Source organism: Thamnophis elegans, chromosome Z (genome assembly GCF_009769535.1).
Source record: "Thamnophis elegans isolate rThaEle1 chromosome Z, rThaEle1.pri, whole genome shotgun sequence".
Classification (NCBI taxonomy): domain Eukaryota; kingdom Metazoa; phylum Chordata; class Lepidosauria; order Squamata; family Colubridae; genus Thamnophis; species Thamnophis elegans.
In genome coordinates this window covers 110,834,897-110,859,242 of record NC_045558.1, presented here as the reverse complement: position 1 = coordinate 110,859,242, position 24,346 = coordinate 110,834,897, and the positions used below count along the sequence as shown (strand labels likewise).

The 24,346-nt window shown below is 34.1% G+C and overlaps 2 protein-coding genes and 1 pseudogene across 2 annotated transcripts; 1 reads left to right on the top strand and 2 right to left on the bottom strand.

Moving 5' to 3' along the window:
- Positions 1–4,522: 4,522 nt before the first annotated feature.
- LOC116523064 (olfactory receptor 14A16-like) lies at positions 4,523–5,440 on the top strand. Its single transcript, XM_032238241.1, has one exon. It carries the CDS (start codon positions 4,523–4,525, stop codon positions 5,438–5,440), a length of 918 nt encoding a protein of 305 aa, XP_032094132.1.
- Positions 5,441–9,985: 4,545 nt separating this feature from the next.
- LOC116521435 (olfactory receptor 14A16-like) lies at positions 9,986–10,936 on the bottom strand. The gene has a single exon (XM_032236108.1). It carries the CDS (start codon positions 10,922–10,924, stop codon positions 9,986–9,988), a length of 939 nt encoding a protein of 312 aa, XP_032091999.1. The 5' UTR covers positions 10,925–10,936.
- Positions 10,937–17,029: 6,093 nt separating this feature from the next.
- Positions 17,030–17,943, bottom strand: LOC116521434 (annotated as a pseudogene).
- Positions 17,944–24,346: the final 6,403 nt, after the last annotated feature.

The following is a 24,346-nucleotide window of genomic DNA, read 5'->3' as shown; positions in this document are numbered from 1 at the left end:
TGTTGCTTGGTGATATAATTCCCACTCTAGTACACTAAATTCTCTTTCTTTTACATCTTGCAGAAGTTTAAATTTAATCCATTGTTTCTTTCCTTGCCAAATGTATTCTGATGTCATTTTATTGAATTTTCCAAAATACTCTTTATCTAATTTTATGGGAACATTTTGGAACAAAAATGATAATTTTGGTAGAATATTCATTTTGGTCACTGCTATTCTTCCCATGAAAGAGAATCTCAAATGTTTCCACCTCTCCAAATGTTATAATTATTAACATAGTTATTCTCTTTGATTGATGTCCACCTTGCTGCTATATCAATTCCTAAATATTTCATTTTTTTTCTCAATCTGAATATTTATTCCCTTTGCCAATTCCTGCTTCTATATAAATTTGCTTATTAAATGAACCATACTTTTCTGTATCTCTTTGTGTAGGCCATTCATTGGAGCAAGATGGTGAATGGGTGACTTCAACACACAAAAGGACAGTAATCTTCCTTTTCTATTAATTTGTCTACTGGTTTCATCCTAATGCAGTGCATGCAATGAAAGAGTTCATTTCTGTATCTCTTCTTTGTGCAGGCCATTCATTGGAGTCAGTGATATTGAAGACTGACAAAGACAGTCATCTTCCTTCTATAAGTAGCTCTTTTATTGTTTTCGTACTTATTTTAATCTTATTTAAGTAGTAAGTACACAAAATAATAAAATACCTTCTTTATAACTTTTTGTAGATCATCCATTGGGGCAAAGAATTCAGTGACATTGTCTTGGTCACTCCCATCCAGTCACATGAATACCAACCCACTCCCACCCAGTCACATCACTGGCAAGCCACTACCACCCGGTCACATCACTGGCAAGGCACTCCCACCCAGTCACATGGCCTGCAAACCACTGCCACAAAGCAGGCCACACCTACCGAAGAGGTTCCAAAAATTATTGAAACCCATCACTGCCCCGCACCTTGTTGCTTTTTTGCAAGACCTTGTAGACATGGTTTTGTCGGTGGGTTTGGGGACCCCCATTTGGAGCCAATTAAGTAGCTTCTCTGATTCTGTTGTTACTGCTGCAGGATGGGGTAAGGTTAAACAGTGGGTTTTCTATCCTGTGCATTACCCAGAATAGCTATGTATGTCTTGGGTGGCTATATAAATTTGCTTATTAAACGAACCAGTAGGTTCCAATTGGATCATTATATAGCTGCACAGAATAAATAGTATTTAAGTTAGAGATTAAATAAATAAATAAATAAGTATTATCTAAGGCATAGGATCTTAATCCAGTATAAAGGATTGATATGTTCCTTAATTAGGGGTGTCTGATGCATACCACATTAAGGATCACTATGTGACTACATAGAATAAATATTATTTAAGTTGGAGGTATATACAAGAAACAAGACCAAACCCTGCATGTGTCAAGTAACCATCCTTTAAGGTACAATATCTTGTTACTAATAGCTTGTCTCTAAATATAGAAATAAATGTCAATATGTTTCTTTTTGAAATAGTGCAGGCATATGGAACACAAAAGGAATAAATCTCAGCCACCTCTACACATGTAGTATCAGAAAATAACTTAGAAGATCAAATTAATAAGTCATATTGCAGAGCTTCATTGGTAATGAACACTCACAAACAATTCCTAGATATTTTGATGTAATATCTCTGTCTCCTAATGCAAAACAATAATAAAAGAAATGGGTATAAGATAACTGCACCTTTTCTTGTTTGTTTTAAATCAACATGAAAATTGGACATAGTCTCCAAGGAATTATATTGAAACACAATAGAAAACAGAGGGTGACATAATTACTGTTTATTTTTTTCATTCTTTGTAGCACATGAGAATAGGCAACATATAACAGGTTGTCTTCCATACATAAATTAAGACCACAAAAACCGTGGTAAGTAAAGACAATCATGACTATGTAATCAAGATTTCACTTTTGAAATAATTGAGAAATACTGCTTATAGGAATAATAGCATGATAGAAATAAATCATTACTCTGTATCACTGATTTTTAGGTAAGTGTATAATACTGTTTTTTTTCCAAGATCTTATTATTAGTCTTAAGGTCTGAAATATGGCAAAAGTAAGCTAATGCTTCAGCCTGTTGGAAATATATCACTTGACATGTTTGTATTTGTTTTGAAATATTCATATAGGGAAAATATCTGAATTTTACACCAATAGTATATCATGTAAGCAGGTTTCATAAATCAGATTATCAGAAGAAATGTCAGGTATGTCGATGCTTAATGAGCTCACAATTAGAGAAGAACCTTTTTAAACATTCAGCGGTATTATTTATTTATTTACAACTTATCATAAAGGGAATCTAATTTTATAATCATAATGATTTGATTATATTGTTTAATATTTATTTAATTTAACACAGATCTTAAATAGACATAAAGTCATTATGGTTAATTTACAATTACACTCCCATTTACATGTAAGCATTGGATGATAATTTTATATCCAGTTTAAATCAAAATAAGTTATTGTCAAACAGGAATGTTTAACATTGTACTGTTTCTCTCTGTCTCGGCCTCTATCTCTGCCTGTCCCTACCCCAATTTCCATTTCCATCTCATCTCTCCTATCTTTAAGTATGGTTGCATATATTTATTATGGTAGTCAAATAATTATTTTAGGAAAACAGAAATGATTAGTAAAATGTATTGCTACCTATGACTCAGATGTGTATTTGATTCCCTACGAAGTTAGTACCCTTTTTTTAAAAAAAAAATTTTCATCACTATTGCATCATTCTCCAAAATGAATTTTTCTCAATGGAATCCACTGCAATGTAAGTTGCCCAATATAATATAGAAAGAAAAACAGTTTGTATACATGTCTTAAATGTGTGAAGTGCCTTTTGCATTTTGAGAATGGATAATATATTTTATATATGTATTATGTTATGTCCTTAACAGAACATAACAGAATGACAGATTTGGAAGGGACAACATCTTGTTTAGGCAGGAAATCCTATACCATTCCAAACAAATAGTTGTCAAATCTCTTCTTAAAAATCTTGAAGTGTTGGAACATTCACAAATTTTGGTGGCAAGTTGTTCCACTGATTCATTCCTCTAATTAATTTTTCCTTAGTTCTAGAATGGTTCTCTCCTTGATTAGTTTCCACCCATTGCTTCTTGTCCTGTCCTCAGATGCTTTGGGGAATAGGTTGACTCCCTGTTCTTTGTGGCAACCCTGAGATATTGGAACACTGCTATCATGTAGTCCTTCTTTTCATTAAACTAGACATATCCAATCCCAGCAACTCTTCTTTATATGTTATAGCCCCCAGTCCCCTAATCATCTTTGTTGCTCTTCTCTGTACTTTTTATAGAGTCTCAACCTATTTTTTACATTATTGTGACCAAAATTGGATGCAAAATTATAAGTGTGGACATTATAAAGTGGTATTAATACTTCATGTAATCTTGATTGTATCTCTCTGTTAATGCAGCCTAAAACTGTGTTGGCTTTTTTGGCAGTTGCAGCACATTGCTGACTCATATTTAAATTATTGTCAACTAGGACTCCAAGATCCCTCTCAGTTACTACTATTGAACTAGGTATCACCTGTATTATAGCTATGTATTTTGTTTTTCTTGCCTAAATGTAGAGGTTTACTTATTTACAAGCCCAATGTTCAAGTCCATCAAGTCCCTTCTGTATCTTAAGGCTAAGTGTTGGCTATTCCTGCCAGCTTGGTATTATCTGCAAATTTTTGTGAGTTCCTCATCTATCCCCTCTTCTAAATTATTGAGGAAAATATTGAAGAGTACCAGGTATAAGATAGAACCTACATTGATTCTCGAAGATAACATATCCTGCTTACATTCTATTCTTGGAATTACCCATACTGTATGTTGGATATCATATTGTTTTATGGCACATATAATAATCTTAATTGGTTTCTTTTTCTGATAACTTGTGAATCCCAAACTTGGGATTATAACTTGTGATAAATAACAAAATATTAGACATAAAACTATGTTAGTACTTTTAGTAGTAAACTTTTTTACTACTAATTAGTAGATAATTAGCATCTTTAACTGTATCTACGAAATAATGCAGCTTCATGGGACATGTAAACATCATTGGATCCCTTCATCATTGACTGCACCATAAAGTCTTCTTATAAGTTATCTATAAAGAATCAAATATACAGTATATGCCAGATTTCTATATCCATGTTTACATTATTCAGTAATATATTGTCATTTTTAAAAATGTATTTTAGGTAGCAAAATCACAAAATTGATTTGTTATAAATTGGCAGAAGGAAAATAATATCATTTTTATTTTGCATTTTTAAATGTATGAACTCCATTTTACATATTGCAAAAAGGTAATATATTTTATTTTAATGGTATAATTATAATATATTCGTTTTCATGTTACTATTGCAATGAATAATTCCATGCCTATATTTATTTCCTAGATTGACAAATTTCCTAGGATACCCTCTTTCTCTCTAGAAGGAATCAGAGAAAATAAATGGCCAACCAATCCCTTGTGACAGAATTTCTTCTGATGGGATTTACTGATGATCATGATATGCAAATTATGTATTTTGTGGTGTTCCTTGTGATTTACTTACTAGCTTTAATTGGAAATTTACTTCTTAGTGTTGCTGTGATTTTGAATCACCATCTTCATGCTCCCATGTATTTCTTTTTGGTCAATTTGTCATTCTGTGATGTTTGCTTCATCTCAACTATAATTCCTAAAGCCATGGCTGCTTCTTTGACAAATAACAAGCAGATCTCCTATGCTGGATGTGCTGCTCAGGTCTTTTCAGTTTTCACCTTTGCAGGTTTTGAACTCGCCTTGCTGACTGTCATGGCTTATGACCGTTATGTAGCCATCTGCCATCCTCTGCAATATACCCTAATGATGAACTGGGATGCCTGTTTGCAAATGGTAGCTGCTTCCTGGATAAGCACTTTGATCCATGCTTTGCTCCACACCATTCTCACATTCAGGTTAAATTTCTGCAAATTCAGTAAAATTGAGCAATTTTTCTGTGATGTTCCTCACTTATTAATGATTTCTTGTACTGATACAAGAATTAGCCAAATTCTGATTTTGGTTGTAGGGATTACCCTAGACTCATTATGTAGTGGGTTCATTTTTATTTCCTATGGCTACATCTTTTCTGCTGTTTTGAAAATTCCTTCAGTTCAAGGCAGATATAAAGCTTTCTCTACATGTACTCCCCACCTGACTGTCTTTTCTTTATTTTTGATATCTGCTGTGTTTGCTTATATGCGGCCCCAAAGTCTTTCCTCCCATACTTTGGACTTACTCTCTGCTGTTCTCTACACAATTTTGCCTCCACTCCTCAATCCTCTCATTTATAGCTTCAGGAACAAGGACATCCAAAAGGCTGTGTGGAAAATGCTTAAAAAATAAATTAGAACTTGTATTTTCTTCAAATACTTTTGGTTGTAGAAATTTGATTTAAATTTGCCATATTAGATGTAAATAAAATATAGAAAATATTGACATTTTTTCATCTGCGAAGGATTTTGATTTTTTCACTTTAAAGGTCTCTTCTTCATGTTATTTTTTTAACCACCAACTCTTGGAATTTATACAGAATGGAACAGTCTATACCAGTTTTCTCTTGGAATGAAAGAGGAGGTAGAAAAGATGTTTGGAAGCCAGCTTCCTAGATATTACCCTACAAACATGAAAGTAACCCAGCATAAAGTAATAAAACAACTGTTGTGTTGAGCTCCAAATAGATTTTGATCCTGAATCAGGTTTCTGCATTTCAGGAGGGAAGGGAAAATCAAGATGGTTCATGAGCAAAATAAATGTAATAAAAAGTACTGAAATTACCTTTATGGATGTTTTTATATTCTATGTCATTTAGAAAAAAATATTTCAGGTGGTAAGAACCTGCTTAACTTAATTCTATATTTGCATGACCCTAGGTGAAAAAGTAACAGACTGTCCTTTTGATCAATTCACCAGACATCTATGTCTAAATGAAGTCAAAATTATTGAATCATAATTTGAAAAATGTTATGATTTATTCCAGTTATAATAATATTTTTCCCAGTTCCTTGAACTTGAAGATGATACAAAGATTCTTATCAGACAGACCTTTTTGTCTGAATTCCAGATTTTAAGAAAAGTTCCATGTTGTATATTCTTCTATAAGTCTGAAACAACAGAGTGTGGTTTGTCTCACATAGGAAGGGTTCACTCATTGTTCAAAATCTCCCTTTAAGAAAATGTTATGCAATTTTAAATGATGGTCTTGGAAATTATCTGGGCTATTTAAATAACAGTTTAAACAACATGGCTCTATATTATGTGAGAGATTCTTGTTACTAGGAGGAATTATAGCAGTTGAAGAATTGGGTCATTTTTTTAGATTGCAAGTGACAGAAATCCCGATCCAAATTGAATTAACACAATTGAAAATTCACTTTTATTCTTATTGTGTCCAATAATAACACTCTTTCTCTTCTTTTTTGACAAATTGTATCTAATTTTTTAGAAGTCAGTCATGTAGTTATTAAAAGTTGTGTAAATGAGTGAAAACTCATCTTCAATTTGTAATCTCTTGCATATGTGGCTGTTAAAGAAACTAATGTATTTATCACAGAGTACACTTGATGAAGATAGATCACAATATGAACATGTTTTTTAAAGTGGTGGCTAAGATCTTAGAGAATTGAAATAAAACTAGATTCTTTTTTATTTCAAAGATAATAAAGAGTTCTAGGAGACAGGAAATAAATTGCTCTGATTATTTTGATTTTTTTCAATTAGTACTGAATCTTATGTTATGATTAAACACTGGGAAACAGATAATGGAAATGGAATCCAAATAGTACTTCTAAACTTTCTAGAATAAGTCATATCATGTATTTCTTATATGTTAGAAGCAACTTTGTATTCTACAGTTGGTTAGAATAATAGCCACTACAATTCTTTGACTTTAACTGGATTGTTTAATGCTGAAGTATTTGAGGACTAATTATCTGGAAATCTGGAAGCTGCTTGCTCTTTTGTCTTTCTAGATCACGTTGTTTTTGGTGAGGCGCCACCACAAAAAGAACACAAATAGCAAACCATTGGATTCAGGAAACATTAAAAAGTAATGCAATTCAGTTGATGCTATCCCAATTCAGACCCTTCCAATTTTCATTCACTGAGAAAGCACTTCAGTGGCATCATTTGGTCAACTTATAGTGGAGATATATAACTGAATATTATCGGGTTAATGTTAGATGATTTTGCTAACCAGGTTTTGTATAGGTATTAAACAGAGAAGAAAAAGTGTCTGAATAACTTCATAAAAAAGAGTCCTTGGGTTACATTTCTCCATTCACTATTGACCTCAATTGAAACTGGTGGAACTACCATAGCACTTTGCCCCTCAGTTCCAATCCCCCCAAACAGTCCAGAAGGAAACCATGATCAATAGCATTGAAAATTAACAAATGATAAATGCAATTAGTATTAACACATTATCAGATTTCCAGAGATCATTGATAAGCAGATTCAAATGCAGAAACCTGAGTAGTAGGCTCCAGAACATAAATAAATTGAAGAGATTTCTTTTTGTTGCTAAAAAAGGTAGTGATATTGAAATATATTGTATTGAATTATTTATGGTACAGACAAGATAAATATACATATATCAATAAAAATAAATTCAAATATAATCAGCACAATGGACATAGTCTTCAAAAGTTTCTGGAATATAAAAAGATTAAGCAAATAATTAGGCTATATAATATGCAAATTTATATGAAGGGCAAATAAAGAAAGTAATGATCACTTTAGGACACTAAAAGCATTAGGCAACAATTTTAATACTGTGACTAGTAAAATTTAAAGCACAAATAGTTCAAAGAGATGGGGGAGGGGGAAGGATAGAAACTGGTCACCTAGAATTTTTTTTCCTGCCTATGGAACTTTTCAATCATCCAAGTGATAGTTGTTCCAAAAGTGCTTTTTCAAAAGGCAACTGGACTTTCCTTGTTTTTCCTTGAAGACATTTCACTTCTTATCATAGAAGTGTTTTCATTTCTGAACTGAAGAAGCTGCTTGGATGAGAAGTGAAATTTCTTTAAGAAAAAACAAACAAAGCCTAGTTGCCACTTGAAAAAGCAAGTTCACAACTTCCTGAACACCAGCACACTTACACAGTAATGTAAAGGCCTGGAATATTACTGAAAATATTATTGAGGACATGAGAGGAAGATACAGTGGAACATGTGAAATCATTCTAAGTAAGTCACAAGAAACACAAGCATTTTTCATACCTAGAGGTTATAAATTCATTTATTTATTTGTTATTTGCTATATTTATTTGTTGCCCACCTCACTCTGCGTTTAGTGCTTATAGCACTAAAATGGAAAAAAATAAATAAAATGTAAACATAGCAATAGTAAAGCAATGAAGTGATAAAAATAAACAATGAAATTATAATAGTACAAATAAACAGAAGGTCGGAAGAAAGTACAAGAGGGAGTTAATTAATCCAGAAGACATCTCTGATACGGCCTTCCGCCCTTGGATCTTCAGGTCAATCAGCATAGCCATGTCCTCAGGCCCGTGCAAAGGATAGAAGGGTGAGGGCAGACATCACCCTGTGGTGGGGGACAGAATGTTCCATAAGACCAGCATTTCAGTAGAGAAAGTTCTTTTCCTGAATTCCTCCAGCTGGAGTTCCTTGATTGATTCGATCTACATCTGGTCTCTTTAGCCAACAAATTATATTTGTAAAATACAGCTTAGGTAATCAATCATCTTATTTTTAAGGAAAGGAAAGAAACCCATTTTTTCTTATATTTCATATCACTTTCTGAATGTCCTTATTCCTGAAACTATAAATGATGGGATTCATTAGTGGTGGCAAAAGTGTATAAAAAACACAGAAAGCAAATCTGGATTTATGTGATGAAAAACCTTTTGGTTCCATATAAGTAAATATTATAGTAGTGTTAAATAAAGAAAAGACAATCAAATGGGGGATGTAGGTAGAGAAATTTCCATGTCTGCCTTGAATGGATTGGATGTTTAGCACAGTTAGAAGATGTAGCCATAAAATATAACAATTATCCCACAATAAATTGAGCTAATTGTATTTCCTATCACAAAAAATAATATTTCACTCAGTTTTGTACTGTTGCAGGAAATCTTCTGTAACTGAAGAACTTCACAGGAAAATTGCTCAATCTTGTGTGACCATTGAAATATTGCCCAATATGATTGAAATATGATTATAGTTTGTAGCAATGCTCCTCCCTCCTCTTCTTTGGAAGCATGTTTATAGGTAAAGTGTAAGGCTAGAGAAGAACAGGTTTAAGTACCTACTGTTTATCCCCTCACAAACAACAAATTCATTAGTAAATTTTTCTCAATTTATTGCAGTTCTGAGTTTTTAATTTTCTTAGCAAAAACAAGTTGTTTGAGTAACAAAGTGAAATGTTTCCAATTAAAAATGAGTGTATATATAAAAATAGTAATATTGTCAAATATCACTTATATAATGGATATATCTTTAATAATCCATAGACCATGCACTGATTGTTCAAATCAACAGTCAGACAACCAGAAAGTTTATGTAAAGTTTGTCATTCATAACCAAATATATTTGGCTATTCACTTATTAAACAAAAGTGAGTACAAAGAAATGAGCACAGTAAGTTACATATACATATATCCATACATATACAAATATCCATAACAATTGAGAATATAAATGTCAATTATGTGATCAGAAGCAAATTTTCCAAAGTGGAAAAAATCCTCCTGTAACTATAATCAATACACAAATTTATCTGCATAAAAAGCTCAAAGAACATTCTCAAATATTAGTGAGAAAGAAATAACTTGCAATTGAAGAATTTAAACCATTGGAAACTTTTCACAAGACATTTGAATTGGTAGATATATTGCAAAATGTATTTTAAATAAGTACATTAATTCTATTTTTTTAAAAGTGAAAATAATTTCATTGCTGTTTTTAACATGGCTTTTTTCATGTTCTTATTCCTGAAGCTATAAATGATAGGATTAAGTAATGGTGGCAAAACTGTGTAAAAAACAGCAGAAAGCAATTCTACACTATGAGATGAATGGTTTTTTGGTGTCATGTAAGAAAATAAAGCAGTGCTGAGAAACAAAAAGAAGACAATCAGATGGGGAGTGCAGGTAGAAAAGGCTTTGTGTCTGCCTTGTATTGACTGAATCTTTAGCACAGCTGAGAAGATGTAACCATAAGAAACAAAAATAATACCACAACACACTAAACTAACAATGATTGCTGTCACAAAAATCAGCGTTTGACTAGGTCTTGTATCAGAGCAAGAAATCTTCTGTAACTGAGGGATATCACAGAACAATTGTTCAATCCTACGTGACCTGCAGTATTCCCACTGAAATACAATTGCAGTTTCTAGCAAAGCATGAATCATACAGGTGATCCAGGATGAAGCTGCTATTTGCATACAAGCATCCCAGTTCAGGATAAGGTTATATTGCAGAGGATGGCAAATGGCCACATAACGATCATAAGCCATGATAGTAAGCAAAGCAATTTCAGAACCTGCAAAGGTGAAAATCGAGAAGACTTGGGTGGCACATCCAGTAAAGGTGATCACTCTGTTATCTGTCAAGAAAGTGAGCATGGATTTCGGAATGGTGGTTGAGATGAAGCAAATGTCTGAAAATGACAGGTTAACTAGAAAGAAGTACATTGGAGTATGAAGGGAGCAGTTCAGGGCCACAGTAATAACTAGGAGGACATTCCCCATTATGGCTATTAAGTACATGAAGAGAAACATCACAAAATACATAATTTGTACATCATAGTTATCAGAAAATCCCATCAGAAGGAATTCTATCAGAGTAGATTCATTGGCCATTTCATGTTTTTCATTTATATGAGAAATTCTGAGAAAAAGAAAGGAATATAGTTAGTAGATAATATCAAATCATCTAGATTACTAAATTTCAGTATACTCCCTATGAAAGAGATAGTAATGGGAATTTAAAATAACAGATTGCCTTTGCAATGGTAGAAGTAAACTATTATATCTTTTGGATTGCATTGTAGTGTTATTTTCACATAAGCAAAATAGAAATATTTGATGCACAGTACAGAATAAACGAAAAGTTTTTCTGATTCCACGTGGAAAAGTCAACCTATTACTTTGGAACATCAGGGTATGAAAACAGAATAGCAAAATAAAGTAAGTTTCAGAATAATAATGATCATTAATGGAATGACAAACAGTTTAAAAAATTAAGAGCTATGGTGTAGCATACTATATTGATTTTGATTTTTTACAAATTGCTCTATTGATATTATTGTTAGTGTTCTTATTGCTTTTGTAAGTTCTCCTCCCTCTATTGAAAGTGAACAGTAACTAAAACTGAGGATGTACAGAATAGATTGAACAAAAAGGAAACATTTTTTTTCAGTCTCTTTCAGTCTTTTCTATAATTTTTCATTTGTCCACATTTTTGTTTCTCATTAACATACAAAAACCATACCATTAACTATGCATACATTCATGCATAATTTGAATGTATCTGCCTTAAAAAATGAGAGTAACTAAGCTTTGTGCCTATTTCAAGTGAGTGGATATACTTTTAAATGAATGGCGTAATTTCTTCCTAGATCTTATTTCATAAACCCTTTAAAAAAAAAAAATACAACTGATAATTCAAGGAAGAATTTAGTGCATATTCATTTGTAATTTTGGAAATAATTAATTTAGTAATTAATAAAGTGTCCATCTTATAACTGAATAAATTGAATCATGGGATGGCTTTAAAAACAAAGCACTGAAAATAGACCCACGTTTTTAGTGTTTGGGTATTTTAGAAACAAACAATATTTGTATAATCATGTGAAAGAGAAACAATCAGTAAATAAATAATATGCATTAGATTTTTAAAAAATAAAATAATAGGTAGTGGTTTATATAATGAAAGTCAATACTTTAAATATTCTAATACATTGCATGGCAGATATTGTTCACTGGAAAAAGATGGAACTAGATGCTTTACAATGTAAGATCCAATACCTATGATAATAGATCATGAACTAAACTCCAAAAGCAATAAAGATTGTTTGTATTTACCAAGTAAAATTGGTGGATGTGGTTTGTTGCAACTGAAGCAGGCTGTAGAGGATGTAATCAGAGATCTACGTGATTCCATAAAAGCAAGAAAGAGACATGGCTAAAAAATACCTGAAAAGAAAATATTTTGAATGTTACAGAATCAAAGGTGGCATGTAAAACGGAATGGTTACAATGGCAAATTAAGTGTTACATAAACAGATGAACCTCTGTATGAATACTATCTGAAAAGAAAGGAAAGGAAAGAAGAATACGAAAATGACTTGCAGTGGCTTCAGATTAGATAAACCAAGTAGAAAACAGAAAGCTTAACATTTACATCACAAGGACATTTACCAACAAATGCTACAAAAATGTCAATTTTTTTTAAAAAAAAAACACCCCCAAATGGAGATTATGCAGAGAAAGATAATTCTAGCAAATGAAGAAAAACAAATATTATTTATAAATGTAGCTATAGATGCTAAGATTAGAGTAGCTCAAAAGAAACTGGAAAAACTTATAAAGTATCAATATTTTAAAAAAGCAAAGAAGAGATTATGGAATAATGAAGTGTTTTTTCCATAACTCTTGGAACTATCAAGATTTATAGCTACTAAGTTACAAAACCATTGACAAAATTAGAATTATTTTATCTTACTATATTTCCTTGGAAACACATGAATATTATGACAGAATTTGGAAAATTCTTGGGCTTTTGAATGAAGCTTGTATTGATTCTAAAACAGTAACATTTGTTGGGGATTCTTCAAAAGAAAAACAACAACATAACATAAATGTATTTTCTATATTCATTCTTTTCCTATACCACAGCCTTTTCTATTAATTGAAACTTAAGTTTCAGTTAAGATTAACCTTACATTTTATATGTTGGTGCTATAGAAGAATATTATCTCCATTTTTTTCCTTGAAATTTTGGTAATGTCAATAAGTTTGATCATGTATCATCTGTAATATAGGAAATCTATGCTAAGGGGAACTAGTAGAAGTAGAAATAATCCTATTTTCCATACCTCTGGGAGTCAGTCCTTTGAAAATATTTCACATTGCATAATGATGTCTGGGTTGTAAATTACCAGGCAACAACACTGTTCATGTTTTCTGCAAATTAAATGTTTTCAATCTAATTTCAAAACTCTGTTGTAAATTTTGGTCCATCCTTTAAGTAAATAATTTTCTCAGACTTGAACTAGACCTTCACTCATTATCTATACCATAAATGTGGTCTTTGATTTCTATAGTACACCATCGGTATACCATAACCAATGAAATTTTAGTTCAATTCTGAGAAAATTATTTACTTAAAGGATGGGCCAAAATAGCCAAATGGTAACTATGACTGCATGTCACCTTGTTTTTCCTGAAGAATGGGTCAGTTTCTAAAATACAAGTAGGAAAAATATATTTCAGATAACAAAGAATTCACAATTAACTCCAGGGATGGAAACTAACATATGTACGTACGTACGTACGTACGTACGTACGTACGTACATACGTACATACATACATACATACATACATACATACATACATACATACATACATACATACATATGTTAGTTTCCATCCCTAGAGTTAATTGTGAATTCTTTGTTATCTGAAATATATTTTTCGTTTGTTCGTTTGTTCAAAAACTTAAATCTCTGAAAGTTCTTCATCGATTGCTTTGAAATTTTTACACAACGTTGCATTTGAATACGCACGTGTTTTTATATACTTATATTACATATATGTCACACCTGTGACAGGTAAAACATGCTTTTTTGAAAACCAGCACCATCTGTTGGATGTAAAAACAACACACGCTATACTAAATATTTCACAATTCCATTTCAATGTTTCCGATTGCATTATTATATTGAATTTGGAACAGTTCGGCCTCTCTCTAACTTCAGCTCAATGGTTCCTTTATATGTGTGGCTGGGCTGCGGGTGCACCCATCACCCCTCCTTCGATGAGCTTTGGCCATTTCTGCCACAGGGAGCTAAAGCCCTTTGGCCTTCCCCTCGTCTCTCTCCCCTCCTTCTGGGCCTTTGCTGTCTGTGGCGGGGAAGTGCCTGTGCCATCCCTCAGCCACCTCCCCCTCTTAAAGCAGCCTCAACCCTCCCAGCCCGGTGGAACTTCAGGGGAGGTGGAGGCAGAGGATCTCCTCACCACCCCCCTCACAGCAAGCCAGCTACAGCCTCGCCAAGGTGGCTATGACGGGGTAGCAGCAGCAGGGCTGGGGTGGCTGCTGGGTGCCCCGTGAGGTGGCGGCTGCAGCAGCGGCATCATCTCTGTGTCCGCATCACCAGGGGCAGCTCATTCCTTCTCCTGCTCCTCCTCCTGCTCCTCAGGGGACAGAGAGCTACGATGACCTGGACAAGTCACACACTGAGGACTTCTCCTCCTCCAAGATCCTGGATCTCTCGCTCTCCTGGGCCACCAACTTGGGGGAGCCCAAGCACAGCTCCTTCGAGGAGACACTAAACAACTTCCACGAGGCCAACAGCCCCAGCACTATCTCCCTCAACCTGCCTCGCCCAGCCCAGCAGCCCCGAGTCCTGACCAATGGCAGCACCCACCCGCCGCCCCACTACGCCCATGGGGGACACCCCTAGCCTCCCTCACATGCCAGGGTCCCCCCACCATGTGCAGAGGGGCCCATCCAGCCCATCATTCAGGAGACTTTCCATCACGGGGAGCTTGGAGGACTCCAGGCCGGGGCCTGCAGGAGCATTCTCCATGGGAGCTCTTGCAGGGGCCACCGTGGCTCACTTCCATGTGAGGGCCACCTCTGCCTGGAGAGCTGTGGCCAGTGCAGCAAGTGGCAGGGCCTGCCAGGTGGGCAAGACCATCACGAACCTTGCCACTCTGACAATGGCATGACCCTGCCCCAGGCACCCACCCTGGGAATATTTCTTTTGGTAAATGTGCCCGGTCCAACATCTTTCCAGCAATTGACAATTGTTTATCGCATGGACAATTATATGTTGTGCATTCTAGAGTCGGCAAATCAGACAATCTCTATATCTGCACAGACAAGGGAGCAACAAAAAATATTATATACCCACAAGCTTATGAAATTAAAAATATTAGAAACTTGTGCTTTTTCTTGCTGTACCTGGCCACAGCAATGCCTGGCTGTATATATCTATATCTGTATCTGTATCTGTATCTGTATCTGTATCTGTGTCTGTGTCTGTGTCTGTGTCTGTGTCTGTGTCTGTGCCTGTGCCTGTGCCTGTGCCTGTGCGTGTGTGTGTTTGTGTGTGTTTCTAAATGGAACTTCATCATTTCAGGTTAGAATTTTAGATGGATAGATTTTTTGTTCCAGTTATGATTTTTTTTCAGTTTCTTAAAATTGGAGACCAAGCTGCTGAAAGAATGAATTCAACAACAGTTGCCTTTATCTGAAGAATTATTCACACAATCTTTTTCTGACCATGCTATAACTTGCCCTTTAAAGGATTTTTTTCTTCTTTTTCTTTTAGTCCAAATAGAACTTTCTGGTTCTTGTTATCAATTTCAACTCATTTATATGCTCATATTACTAAAGATCCTAGAGCTTAAGCAATATTCTAGACATCTCTCATCACCTTCTGATATTTGCCATAATTCTCCACTTTCTTTTTCAACCCCACACTTGATCTTTTGAAAGAGCAGCCTTTAAACTTATCCAGGCCTTAATCTGCAACCACTTACATTCAGAATCTATAGCTTATATACTAGGAGGCTGGAATATTCCTTCCTTCACCACAATTACTGTCCCTAAAATTGATTGCCCTTGCTTATATTAGCTGGCCTGGAAGTTTAAAATTTAAGTCTAAATTGTAAGGAAGTTCCTTGCTTCTCACCATTTCTGGATTTTCTGGCTTGATGCCCCATCCAGAGACTTCTAAAATGAAAAAGGAAATAGAAACCCTTCCTTCCTTCCTTCATCTTTTAATTTATAGACCTATATTCTCAGTAAGGAGGAGTTCCTTTTTTGTGTGTGGTTCATCCCTCCTCAATAATTTCCGTAGCCCATCTTCCCATATATGAAAGGGGATTCTGAAAGATTATTTTCATTCATCTTCATTTATTTTGATTGAAATTGAGAGACGGAACACAAAATTAAAAAGTCAGTCTTTCCTTTCCAATTTTGGGTAGGGGTGAAGGTGGAAGCGAAACACAGGAATTTGAGTGCACATTTCTCCCAGTACAGAGATATAGAAAAAAAAATAGCTGCAAGTCAGTTTGGACTGCTTCACAACTGATATTACTGGTGGCATTGTAAGTGTATTGGGATCATGTCCTTGGATCTGGTGCGCTCTTTGTAGCTGATAACAGCTCTTAAAGATGCTTTAAAATTTCATCAAGCTACAGCAATATGCAGCAATCATGATTTAGATGACTGAAAATCTCCATAGACATCCTTCTACTATTCTAATGGCATATAGACTCAACTTACCCTATACATTATAATGAATAATGTGGATGCCTTGACTCATTTCAGGTGCCTGACATATAGAAGCTGACTATTTTCTATATTTTATAATTAAAGATTGTGAATTTTCACCTTTAAATAATGCAAGACTAGACTATGAGAGTTAATATTTGTACACTTCAAATGTGTATCCTGCAGAAAGGAAAAACACTGTAATTTATTGAGTTTCTATTATTCTGTAATTTCTTCTAAGAAGAACAAAATTAGATGACTATCATCTATCCAGCTTTCCATATACAGTCAGTTTTAAAAATCAAAATCAAAGTTTTGTTTTGTTTTTCTATTTTTTGTTAACCCTACATTTATGTGGAAAATATTTATATTTGTATTATTTATATTGATCGTTGCAGTTATTTTCTCTACCAACTTCATGTACTTCTCTAGAAAAGCTCTTGAGATGATTATCCAAACTTTACCAATTTAACATTTTCATCAGACATTTTTGTATATCTTTATTTCTCAGACTATAAATGATGGGATTCATTAAGGGTGGTAAAACTGTATATAAAATGGCAGCTATCATGTCCATAGGAAGAGAGGACCAGGCTTTTGGTCTCAAGTAAGAAAATGAGGCAGTGCTAACAAAGAATGAAAAAACTGTCAAGTGTGGAGTGCAAGTGGAGAAGACCTTGTACCTGGCCTGAGTAGACTGAATCTTGAACACTGCAGAAAAAATGTAAGCATAGGAAATAAAAACAAAGAAAAAGCAAAAGGAACCTACAAGGACAGCAACAGCAAGAAGGAGCCCTTGATTTGCTGTTGTGTCAGTGCAGGACAACGCCAATAATTGTGGAATATCACAGAAAAATTTTTCAAGCACATTTGAGGAACAAAAATGCAGGTCCCAGGTATTTGCAGTGTGTACCAGGCTATTTATTGCACTGCAAATCCAAGAAGCAGCTGCCATCTGAAAACAGGCATTCCAGTTCATAATGAGCCTGTATTGCAATGGGTGGCAAATTGCTACATAGCGGTCATATGCCATGACAGTGAGAATAGACAGTTCAGTACCTGCAAATGTGAGAACCCAGAAAGCTTGGGTGATACATTCAGAAAATGAAACCTGTCTCTTGTTTAAGAAAGAAAAATGGATTTGGGAACAGTTGTGGAAATATAACTGACATCCAGAAAGGATAAATTGACCAGAAAGAAATACATGGGGCTATGAAACTTTGGGTGCTGGGCAACAATTACAATGAGCAGAATGTTCCCTGTTATGGTTACAAGGTAAACGAGAAAAAACGCTATGAAGTGTAAAACTTGTAGTTCTCGGACATCAGAAAATCCACTAAGTAAGAATTCTGTTACAGTTGTTTGATTGATCATTTTCTTTCTTAATGAAAAATTCTGAAAGGAAAAAAAATGTTTTATTAGGAAAATAATATTTTAATTCCTTTTCCTCCCAATTTATAATCAGTTTTGTGACCCTTAAACCTAGTTATTAAGACTAATAGCTAATAAATTGAATAGTTTAAAATTCAACTCAATGACATGAGTTCAAACATGGAATATTTCAGTCATCCTTACAATCTTTAATTCAACCTGAATTACATTTATGAGATTATATTTTTTATTAAAATATTTTTATTTGAACAAAATCAAATATTATTTTTTGTAATAAATTAATAATTAATATTGATTATTTAGTATAAAGTGATTGAGCCTACCTGGAATTTTTATAAGGCAGAATCTAGCATTTGATCAAAAACATATGTCTAAAGAGAATCTGTACCACTCCAGCATCTATGTTTGTATGTGTTTATTTTTGTGATCATATACATTTTCCCCATTTTTTAAAGTAGACTATTTTATTTTATTTTATTGTTATCAAAAAATAAAATACAATTAAAATACATTGATTTTACTGATTTTACTGATTGAAAGATCCATGCCCTTTATCCTATTTGTTGCTCTTCTCTACATACTTTCCAAGGTCTCAACATTTTATTATGCCAACCAGAATTGCATTCAGAATTCCAAGTATACTCTCACACATACAATTAAAGTGTAGTATCTATTCTCATCTTGACACTATCCTCTTTTATGCAGCTTAAGAATGTATTGGCCTTTTTGCCAGCTGCCAAACATTGCTGGCTCATATTTATACGAAAACCATAGATCCTTTTCACAGTTATTGCTGTTTACCCATGTACCACCCATTCTACATTTGTGCATTCAGGGTTTTTCACCCTCTAACTGTAAGACTTTACTTTTCAAACAACTGAATTGCATTTTATTGAATAGGGCCAAGTGTTCAAAACTGTTAAGATCTTTTTGGAACTTGAATCTGTCTTCTAAAGTGTTGGCTATTGCCACCAGCTTGTGTCATCTGAAAATTTGATGAATTCCCCTTCTATATCTTTATCTAAACTATTTATAAAGATGTTGAAGAGTACTGGACCTAAGACAAAACTTTGTGTCACCCTATTGCATGCTTCTCTCCCCAAACTGAACGTGGCTGGTCAGCCAATTACAAATCACTTTGGTGGTGATACTGACTACTTCATATTTTTTCTATCTTATCAAGATGTAGGCTGTGGTCTTTTTTGTCAAATATACTTCTCATGTACACATTTTTGATTTGGCAAATATATTTGAAACACACAATTCTTTTCCCACTGGTACGGCAAAAATAGAGAAAATGAAGTTAACTATTAATATAATTATCACATAATTTTCAATTGTAAATGTAAATAATTCAAAGTAAAATCTTAAATCCGTAAATGTGCATTCTAAATTACAGAAGTTTAGTTCATATTAAAAACACACCCCAAATAATTTGAGATTAGAAATTGAAACACTTCAGTTTTGATCCCATAATATGAACATAATTTATTTCTCTGTAAAACCTATATATTATTATACAGTTAAATTTTCAATACTTGTTCAAGTATCATACAAGTGTATTTTCCTATCTCTGTTCTTTACAAAAAAAAAAAAATCATCTGAATGTGTTAAGGAAAAAAACAAAATAAAACCTTTCCTCATTTCTTTCTTTAATAAACTACTCGCCCACATTATGTACAAAAAGTTTATTTGCAGCATTAACCATTAATACTTGGAAATAAAATAAATTGAATGAAATAATAAATTTATTGTTTGATTGGTTGTCGTGTTAAGAAGTTCAAGTATTTATTTTATATACTCATGTGAAGATACAGAGTAATCAAAATTATTAGAAGTTGAACAATTGAATACCTATCATTTATCAGAAATATAAAAAACTGCAGAATATATTACTTACATTAACAATTTCTTCTTTACTGAAGAATATTTATCCATAGCACTAGGATATTAGGATTTTGTTTTTGACTGTACTTTCATTATATTATTAATACAGAAAACAGTGAAGAGAACAATTCACCAGTTATTATCTAATAAAAGGAAATGAAAGAATAGATGAGAATAACTTTTCTTCTTATATGGAAACCTTCTATTCTCTAGAGTGTTCCATTACAGAGTGCATACTCAGAGGAAACAATTAAAAGATCTATTTTTCTTTTGCATGAATAATTGAAGATCTGTTACCCTAATAGATTAGTAGTCAAGCATTGTCTGTCTGTCTGTCTGTCTGTCTGTCTGTCTGTCTGTCTGTCTGTCTGTCTGTCTGTCATATTTCTATGCGAGCCATCTTGCCTAAATGACTTATCCAGTATTCAGGGTGTAATGGCAATGTTTATTTGTTTATTTCTTTCCTGCTTCATTACTTTTACAAATAATTCAAGGCAATGAACATATTCAACACACCTTCCTTTTCCTATTTTCTCCAGAACAACAACTCCATGAGATGAGTTGGGCTGAGAAAGAGCACAAATGGCCCAAGGCCATCCAGCCAACTTTCATTGCTAAGGCTAAGGATATTAGGATGGTGTCCTAATATCTAGCCTGGTACCTTAGGCACTAAAGCAATAGGGCTCTCCATATCTCTCATCCTCAGATATAAAAAGGAAACATGAGTTCTAGGTTTGTAAATCTCCATTTACCAATTACTTTGACTGGAAGTAAGTATTTCTTTTCCTACCTATTTGCTTGGAATAGAATGCTATTGAATAAAATGCAAAGTACTGAACACCTGAGATTCTATACTAGCAATATGCAGTAATAAATTAGTATCGGCTCCAACTCTTCAGAAAACAATCTGCATTCATTATTGTCAAAAATGGTGTAGGATCTCCTGCTTAAGTGGGGGGTTGGACAAGATGACCTATAAGGTCCCTTCCAACTCTGTTAATCTGTTAATCTGTTAAATTCTGTATATAGTTAAACCTGATTCTCATATCTTCAGCTGCCCAACCTTGAAAAACATAAGTGGCTCAAATTTGTTTTAAAAATTATTTCAGAAGAAAAGGATGAAATTGTTAGAAACAATTCATTGATTGATGGATGGATGCACCTATGCAAATTAGGGCATTAAAACATTTTAATAGCACTTTCAAATAGAGTTTCAGATTGGACTAGTTGTGTGACTGTAATAGTTTTGTGACTGTAATCCAAATAAATTGTGTTAATATATTCAGATGAATAAATAATCCAGAATTATAGATAATTATAAATAATAACCCAGAAGATAAAAGTATTATGTGTAGGTACCATGTTGGGTCAGAACATTCTGAGACCTACTGGAATATCAGTATGGTGGTTTTTGAGATGATCTGATTATTTTCCACAAATAAGAAAAAAAAAGTCCAGTTGCCTTCTGAAAAAGCATCTTTGGGACAACCATGACCTGCATGACTGAGAATCTCTACATACTTTTAGCTATACAATTTGGGATGAACACTCCTTGAATGGTGTGGGAGTAGGAATGGATTTCTTCGCTTTCATGGCGTTAGTTTGTAGTGCATGTTCTTGAGCAGCCAGTATTAAACCTTCCATTTCTTTCTTGATAGTTCCCATGTCTATGTCAAGTTGTCATCACATTTTCCTTCAATGTTTTTCAAGTGCTGTCCATGCAAATATTTGGTTTTCCATCTATTTAATCTGTCATTCATCTGTTTTTCCTTATATTCTGCCTTTGTTTCTGTTGTTTTTATGTTGTTCTCTGTTTTCACAGCCTGCAGCAATTTTTCTGGTCTTTGGTTCACATAATAATTCAAACTTCATTTTTTTTCTTCAACAGTTTGATGGATTTGCAATAGCCTTCTGCCCCCATATTTTTCTTGGCAGGTACAACCTATCAAGTATTATTATTATTATCATCATCACCACAACGGAATTGTATCACAGCATCCAGTTGTTTCACCGGATTTGGCATTGATTACTAGTCGGGCCCCACCCAGGGGCATAGGACGTCATAATGTATTTTCATAATATGCATGCAGATCCAAGCAGTGCTTCTTTTTGCATTTGACTGATGGTGATTTTGTCCATTTTTTACTTCTCCATGCTTGATGTTATCCAACTGCAGAATGCCTAAATATTTGTAGGCTTCATTTTCTTTGCATTTAATTAATTGGCCATTGGGCATTTCAATTCCCTCACATGCAGTGATTTTGCCCCTTTTTATGGATACAGTGGCGCATTTTTCCATGCCAAACTGCATTGAAATATCGGTGCTGAATACTCGGACTGTGTTTGTCAATGATTGGATTTCTATTTCTGACTTTCCATAGAGTTTCAAATCATCCATATATAGTAAATGCGAATTTTTTTCAGCTTCTTTGGCTGTTTGGTAGCCTAATTTCATTTTTTTAAAGATTACTGACAGTGGGATCATTGCGATGATGAAGAGAAGAGGTGAAAGTGAATCACCCTGGAAAATTCCTCGCTTGATATTAACCATTCCGTAGATCTCATTCCCTACTGCCAACTCAATTATACAATTGTATCACAGCGGCCAGTTGTTTCGCCGGATTTGGCATTGGTTACTAGTCGGGCCCCACCCAGGGGCCTAGGACATTGTAACGTATTCCTCGCTTGATATTAACCATTCCGTAGATCTCATTCCCTACTGCCAACTCAGTTCTCCATTGTTTCATCGCCTTTTCAGTAAAGGATGTAATATTTTTGCTAATGCCAGTTGTTTCTAAGCATTTTATGATCCAACTATGTGGCAGTGAGTCAAATGCCTTTTTGTAACCAATGCAGACCATATTCAAGTTCGTTTTTCTGTTCTTACAATTTTCTAATATCATTTTATCAATTAGGAGCTGATCTTTTGTGCCCCTGCTCCTTCTTTTGTTGCCTTTTTGCTCTACTGGCAAGATGTTGTTTGTTTCCAAATAATCCATCATGTTATCTGCAATAATGCCTGTAATTTGAAGGTTGTTGGCAAGCATGTTATTGGTCTGTAGTTTTCAGGTGTTGTTCCTTTAGTTGCATCTTTCTGAATCAAGTATGTTTTTCCAGTTGTCAACCATTCATCAATTTGGCCCTTTTGTAAAATTTCATTCAGTTGCCTGGCCAATATTGCATGTAAACTGGTCAGATATTTGAGCCAGAAACCATATAATTGGTCCTTTCCAGGTGATGTCCAATTCTTTACCTTTTTAACTCGATTTTTGACCATCTCAGTTGTTATTTTTAATGCTTGCATTTGTTTGTTGCCAATGCTTTTCCCACTTTGCTTCCTTATTGTAGTCCTTTGCATTTTCCCACAATTTTTTCAGAATTCAACTGTGGCCTGTTTTTCTGGTTTTTCACTTTGGTGTCACCATTCACATTAAGACTTTGATAAAAAGCTGTTGGTCTGATCGAAATTGCTGATTTTGTTTATATTGGATGGTTCGTGCCTCATATCTTTCAATTTTTCTAGCTGTTGCTGTTATCTGCTGTTTTACAATCTCTACAGCTTCATTGATGTTTCTTGTATCCAATCTATATCTTCTGATTAGCCGATCTATGATTTTTTTTGTTTTTGAGCCATTGCTCATGCATGTTCTTTAAGTTACTAGCATCTGCCCTTAATTTTTTGACTTTTTGTTCTAAACGGATTTTCCACTTTGGCTTTGATGCTTTTTCTGTTGTGTGACTAGGTACTTTGATTTTAATGCCTAGTTCATTAGTGACTATTACAGCTGTGCTGTACATTAACTGGTTTGTTTCCAAGATGGATCCCGATTCAATTGTTGAAAACACTGCATTAACCATTTTCATGATAGGGGCCAAAATTTTCTTAGGCACAGTTTTTAGTGATGGTAAACGTTGCCTTTCCTCATTAAGCAGAAAATGCTCCATGATCTTATCCTTCAATTCTTTTTGTTTTTGAGTTAGTTTATCAGTTGGTTCAGTGATAACTGGTTCTAGTGGTGGTGATGTTATTTCTTCCCCGAGAGCTTCTTCTGGGAGTTCTACTATAATGTCTTTAGTTGTGTCTTGAATATCAGTTATTTCCGTTTGTGATATTGCTTTTTGGGCTTTGCAATTTGCCTGAATTTCCTCATGTTCAACTTCACTAAACACTTTATTCCGTATAATAAATCGCCTTTGATCTGCTAGTTGTTGTTCACTAACATTTTAATCTGGATATTGTTGTTTCCATAATTCATACATTCGCTTTAAATAGCCTCTTTTTTCTGGCTCTGAGTTGTAGTAACAGGCCATTATGGCACGATTTTCATCTGCACTATATTTTTGTCGTTTTGTTGGCTGGTCCACTTGTAGCCCACTTGTCGATGGATGTCCAGGGACCCCAACATCTGCCGCGGCCCTTGTTAACCCACACGATGACCGATGCGGTATGGATTATTTGTTTTTTTCACCATATTGTATGGGTTGGTGGGTTTTTTTT